The 5,578-nt window shown below is 34.0% G+C and overlaps 2 protein-coding genes across 2 annotated transcripts; both read left to right on the top strand.

The window, feature by feature from the left end:
* Positions 1-309: 309 nt before the first annotated feature.
* LOC143257150 (cell adhesion molecule Dscam2-like) lies at positions 310-3,278 on the top strand. The gene is made up of 4 exons (XM_076515477.1): positions 310-891; positions 1,513-1,794; positions 2,354-2,473; positions 2,913-3,278. Exons 1-4 carry the CDS (start codon positions 792-794, stop codon positions 3,185-3,187), a joined length of 777 nt encoding a protein of 258 aa, XP_076371592.1. The 5' UTR covers positions 310-791; the 3' UTR covers positions 3,188-3,278.
* A 140-nt stretch (positions 3,279-3,418) lies between these two features.
* On the top strand, positions 3,419-5,572 carry LOC143257151 (cell adhesion molecule Dscam2-like). The gene is made up of 4 exons (XM_076515478.1): positions 3,419-3,766; positions 4,042-4,323; positions 4,571-4,687; positions 4,818-5,572. Exons 1-4 carry the CDS (start codon positions 3,670-3,672, stop codon positions 4,988-4,990), a joined length of 669 nt encoding a protein of 222 aa, XP_076371593.1. The 5' UTR covers positions 3,419-3,669; the 3' UTR covers positions 4,991-5,572.
* The last annotated feature ends 6 nt before the right edge of the window (positions 5,573-5,578 follow it).

Raw genomic sequence — 5,578 nt, 5'->3', positions numbered from 1 at the left:
GTAAATTTGTTGTTTGTAATGAAGATAATATATAAACATATCCCGAAAACACTATTGTCGATTATAGCGGCCTTATTGGAACTTAGCAGAACTACAAGAATGGACTTGAAATAAAGAATACAAGCCTCTTGTGTTTTTTTTCTTACAAGAGTTGTCTTGTGAATTTCTTTTTTTAATTAACGACTATTATATTGGCAGACCTATCAATAATAAATTAAACAATTAATTAACGTGACGGTTTTAAGCTTGATCATCTTTTTTGATATAGTAAGACTTAGTTACTGATGAATATTCTCCAAATGCAATTTAATTCAAGGAATTGTGATGAAGTAGAAGAGTGGTCAAAACTTTTAAGGATATCTTGTTGACAAAACAACCAAATGAATAATTGCTATGGTGTCTTAATTCCACTTTTACTCCAAAGGTTTAAATTTTTTCTGACTTATGACGCCATTTTGGGGAACCTTATGACCGAAATTATCGAAGGGGGCAGGAAAATGTTTTATTAAAGATATTCACAATATTTTACGATATTTTTGCGGTGTTTGCGGTTCTAACATCTAACGCTATGTGGCGCTGCTCTAGTATTATTAAATTATTTTTCAATGGTGTGAGATCGCCATATCTTGGGAGGATTATCATAGAGAACGTAGAATTATGCTCTCTCTTCATGTTGCCGAGGTGGTGTCTTAAGATCGTATATAATTTTTACGAGAATTCGAATTCAGAAGTTGTAAAATGGCACGAAGAAAAACACAGTTGTGAGGTGTTGTAAAGGTGGTAATTGATTCATGATGACCAGCTGGAAATGTTCGTTTTGTCTTCTGGTTCTACCAACGATTCTAGATCTTTTGTTGAGCGACACCATCTTGTTCGTTGCCAAAGCACAGGGTAAGTGTCTATTGCTTACTCTTTCAAACCTCTTTATAGTTTATTAAGTAGTTACTATATTGTTTGTCAATTAAACTATGATCCGAAAGCCACTTTGTAAAAAACTTACAATTGTTAATATGACGAACATAACTATCTTCTGGAATAGTATGTTCATCAAAAGTGCTGCTATTTAATTTTAAGTGGGGGGATATTTTAGTACACAATCTTTATGGCGTTACTTCATTACATTTCGAACGTTTATGTAAGTAATTATGTAAGGATTATGTAAATAAAATTATATACAGTAATATTCTAATTTCATATTTTTTTTACCACAAGAAGCAACCACTAATATTTATTTTGTTCCCTTGTCTAACTCAACTAATGACGATAAAACCCATCCACTTGTTTCTTTTGTTTGTGTAATTAAGTTCAAAGCTACACAATTGGCTGTCTGTACTCTGCCCACCTTGTGTATCGAAACTCGGTTCGCTGTAAAAGGGGTTGATGAATTATGAAATACACAATAAAATACTTGTTTGACATTGATAAATCAATAATGCACAAATCGGTTTGATTATTGGTGTAGATGGGATATTTTATTTCATCTTGTTTGTTCAGTTTTTATTTTATTTCCAGCACCTCTGAAAATTAGACCATTTAAACTTCCTGAAACAGTGGAGAAAGGAAAGAAAGTTCAAATAGTTTGTGGCTTGGAAGAGGGAGATGGTAGTGTGGACTTTACGTGGTTCAAGAATGGAGTTCCAATCGTGACAGACACTCGCTGGACTATTGTTACTCATGCTACTTTCTCAGTGTTGGAAATGGACCGTGTGAGAGTTGCCCATTCTGGAAATTACACTTGTGTCGCAAGGAATTATGGGGGAGAAGACAGTCACACGGCGGCTTTATCAGTACTAGGTTCGTAACAAGAAATATTGGGACGCTAAGCCTATTTTGTTAATATTTCTCTGCGGAAGTGAGAGGGGTTCGAACCCTAGATGTACAGGGCGAAATATTTTAAAACTGACCAAGCTACAAAGGGTCTCGAATGTCACAAATACCAATGAACGTTGGTCGATATTTGAGACCCATAAGCTCGAGTAGTCTTGTATTATTTGGAAAAGAAATTGTGAAATCAGTGACAGTATTTACACTACTATAGTTGTTTGAATGAAGGTCTTTTGTATATAGAATAGTCATTTTATTTAATTAAAAAAAATTAACAAAACTCGTGTAGTTTTGGTTACGGCTAACGTAGTTTTGTATCATAGAAAAGTACTTACATTTTTCAAGGAACCCTATTGTTGAAACATATATTGTCAATGTGTTACTCAAATGTAAATCATTAGTGTATCTTTTCATTCAAGTGCTAAGTAACATTAGTTTGGCCTTTAATAAAGAAATCTTGTCACGTACAAAATGGAGTTTTGAGAACCAGAAATATATCTACATTATTACCTTCTGTACTTTACTTTAGGGCCGCCGATATGGAGAGAGAAACCTAGTGATATGGAGGTGGCCGTTGGAGAATCTGTTACCATTCGATGCTCAGCATATGGATCTCCAGCGCCCTCTGTCGTGTGGACTAGAAACAGTGGTTAGTATTTATGATTAGGTATTAGTTTTTGTTATGATTAGTAGCCATTACAATTACCTAAGTCCAATTGTTAGTTAGTAAGTTTATTGTAATTAATGTTTATCCTACGTTCAGAGAAGTACTGAGAAATACTACTTGTTTTAGTACTGACCGGGATTTGATCCTGGGTGTTCTTGTTGAAAGTCTGGTGTGTACTATTAATCCGACTTGTATGATCAGGTACTCATAATAACATTTTGCTGTATCTTTTTTGTTTTCTAACGTCTAAAAATATGAAATGTTAATGTGGTGCATTTCTTTTAATAAACTGCTCATATTGTATTATGATGACTAAAATATAACAAATTTCGAATTTTTCAGTTATAAAGGGCATTTTGAATATTTTTGTACATTAATTTGATTATTGAGGTTCGGAATGAAACCATCTTTCTCCGTCTAGAGCGTTCATCTGATTCAACCAACAAAGACCTCCAGAGGTCTGTGAATATGGAAGGAACATTACATTTAGAAGACGTACAAAGAAACGATGAAGGCTATTACACGTGTTCACTGAAGAATGGGATTGGACATCCACTGCAGAATACAATAGAAATCCGAATAAAGGGTAACCAGTACAGTGTTCTGTTTGGACACTCTCGAATATTGTCCTTTACAGGAAGCGAAACTTGTCATATGTCACCGTTTTTATCGTTCAGAGTACAGATTTCTTGTTAGTGATATTTGTTACCTTTTGTGGTGTAATGTAAGAGTACCTAAATTAAAATAATTGTATTTGTCTTTTTACTAATAAATTGTTTCTTGTGCAGATGTTGCTTAATGGCAAAACGAATTTTTTGGCTTTCTGGTTAAAAATCATTTGTGTGATGATAAACTGAAACTTTCAAAAGTATAATGACATATCTTTTAACATATTTCCAACATCTTTACTACAATTTTTGGGCTTTTACGTTTCCAACGTTTAACGCTGTGTGGCGTTGTTTTAAGTTGACAAAGCTTCTTGTTTGCTGCATTAAGATCGCCATATTTTAGAAGTATATGTTATAGAACGTGCACAATATTTCTCTCTCTGTTTCTTTATGGATGTCGCAATACCACGAGTAATATAAACTATTTTTAAGCAATAACTTGGATTATGAAGGTGTTAAAAACTGTATTGAATGAATTTATGTGAGTCGGCGTGAATAAACAAGTTCGTTATGGTTATCTGGAAATCATGGAAGATTGCACTTTACTTATTACTTCAGCAGATGATTGTGTATCTCGTCTTCATAAACAGCGCCACCAGTGCTCAGGGTGAGTACCATTTATACCTTTATATAGTTCTATTTTATTTGCATCTTATTCTTATGAATATTAATATATTATTCTGTATATACTACGTGTCTACTTTTAAACGCATAAAAAAAGTCGTCTAGAATTGGTTGAAAATAATTTTCTAAAAAGGTAGCCACATAACCTAAGATGTGTTAGAGGTACAATTCTTCAAGATTAATACACTACTTAATGATAATACGGAATTGTGCTGTTATAATATTGTCTTAATTAATATTGGTGGGTTTTATTTCTAGTGTCTTTGAAAATTCGACATTTTAAATTCCCCGAAATCGTGGAAGAGGGGGAGAATGTCCAAATAGTTTGTGGTCTAGAAGTAGGAGAAGGAGATATTGAGTTCAGATGGTTAAAGGACGGATTGCCTATTCTATCTGGATCATCGTGGACTATTGTTACCCATTCAAAGTTCTCATTGCTAGAAGTAAATAATGTGAAAGTTGGTAGTTCTGGAAACTATACTTGTATTGTTAAGAGCAACCTTGGAATAGACCGCCACACGGCTATCTTATCAGTTCAAGGTTAGTTTGATTCTATTAAATTACGAGCGCATCCATAACCTTGGGTATTTTTAGTATTCTATCTCAAGTGATTTGAATGGTAATATTTTCTCATGTCATTATGCACTTCTATTCAGAAAACATGCTGCAATTTTTTTTTTGTTGTTTTAAAACCAAACTTAAGTTACTTGTTACATATCAAATTTACCGGAAACCATTTTATAACGTTTGTTTTCAATCCTTCCTCATTTAGTTTCTTGTATTTTAGGCCCACCAACTTGGAAAGAAGAGCCTAGTGACATGAAGGTTACAGTTGGAGAATCGATCAAAATTTATTGCTCTGCTTATGGTTCTCCAGCGCCCTCTGTTGTGTGGACTAAGACTGGTAATAGAATTTTCTCAAGTCATTACTGCATATCCGTGATTTTTTGAAATAACAGCTTAATAGTTGTATCTTAGATATGCATTTATATTTTACTATCTTTTAGTTTTCACCAACTTTCTAATTTTTTTAGGAAGTAAACATGGCGCCTTACTTGATTTTGTCGATAGTCACGGAACTTTGCGTTTAGACGATGTGCAACGAGAAGATGGAGGCTACTACACATGCATAAGAGAGAATGGCATTGGAAACTCCTTACAAAAGACGGTAGAAATCAGAATAAATGGTAAAGTTGAAATGTTTTGAAGTGAAGTAGTGAGGGTTAAGTGGAATAATTTGTAATTTTTCTAAATATTTGAATGTATAGATTTAACCAGAAGATGGCTCCATTGGAGATACAGTGGAACCCCTCTAAAGCAGCCACCTTCGGGGCTGAGACAAACTGGTCTGATTAGAGGGGTTCCACTGTACATAGGGATTATGTAAACAAAAAAAGGGACTGATTGAATGACCGCTTTAAAGGGGTGGCCGCTTAGAGAGGTTCCACTGTAACTTGGAAACGAAACTTCAAATGCGAAGACATTTGACAAGTTTTAACAATAATGGTTATTGGCTCTGCATGTTCTGTAAAATTACCTTTTAGGTTTAAGCAGGAAGAAATAATTAGTCATCCCATAATATTTTTGATAAACTTCTGCATATTGGACTTTCCTTTGGGATTTTTTAAAAATGGCGTATTACTTCAAAGCGGCTCATAATATCTTAATTGGTATTTATATCTGTTGTCTTTCATTAAGGGTCCACAAGGCGATGGGGAAACTGTTCCGTTATGCCAATGGAAGTTGTTTGCAACCTCATGGAGATCAAATTTCCCTAAATAATATTCGAAAATGT

Source organism: Tachypleus tridentatus, chromosome 7 (assembly GCF_004210375.1).
Source record: "Tachypleus tridentatus isolate NWPU-2018 chromosome 7, ASM421037v1, whole genome shotgun sequence".
Classification (NCBI taxonomy): domain Eukaryota; kingdom Metazoa; phylum Arthropoda; class Merostomata; order Xiphosura; family Limulidae; genus Tachypleus; species Tachypleus tridentatus.
This window is presented reverse-complemented; position numbering and strand designations above follow the sequence as displayed.

What these genes read in the sequence shown, in the direction of transcription:
- LOC143257150 (XM_076515477.1), top strand. Translation starts at nt 792, where the DNA reads ATGATGACCAGCTGGAAATGTTCGTTTTGTCTTCTGGTTCTACCAACG. An exon ending in GGCGGCTTTATCAGTACTAG is followed by an intron (nt 1,795 to 2,353) that starts GTTCGTAACAAG and finishes ACTTTACTTTAG; the next exon opens with GGCCGCCGATATGGAGAGAG. An exon ending in CGTGTGGACTAGAAACAGTG is followed by an intron (nt 2,474 to 2,912) that starts GTTAGTATTTAT and finishes TTCTCCGTCTAG; the next exon opens with AGCGTTCATCTGATTCAACC.
- LOC143257151 (XM_076515478.1), top strand. Translation starts at nt 3,670, where the DNA reads ATGGTTATCTGGAAATCATGGAAGATTGCACTTTACTTATTACTTCAG. An exon ending in CAGCGCCACCAGTGCTCAGG is followed by an intron (nt 3,767 to 4,041) that starts GTGAGTACCATT and finishes TTTTATTTCTAG; the next exon opens with TGTCTTTGAAAATTCGACAT. An exon ending in TGTTGTGTGGACTAAGACTG is followed by an intron (nt 4,688 to 4,817) that starts GTAATAGAATTT and finishes TAATTTTTTTAG; the next exon opens with GAAGTAAACATGGCGCCTTA.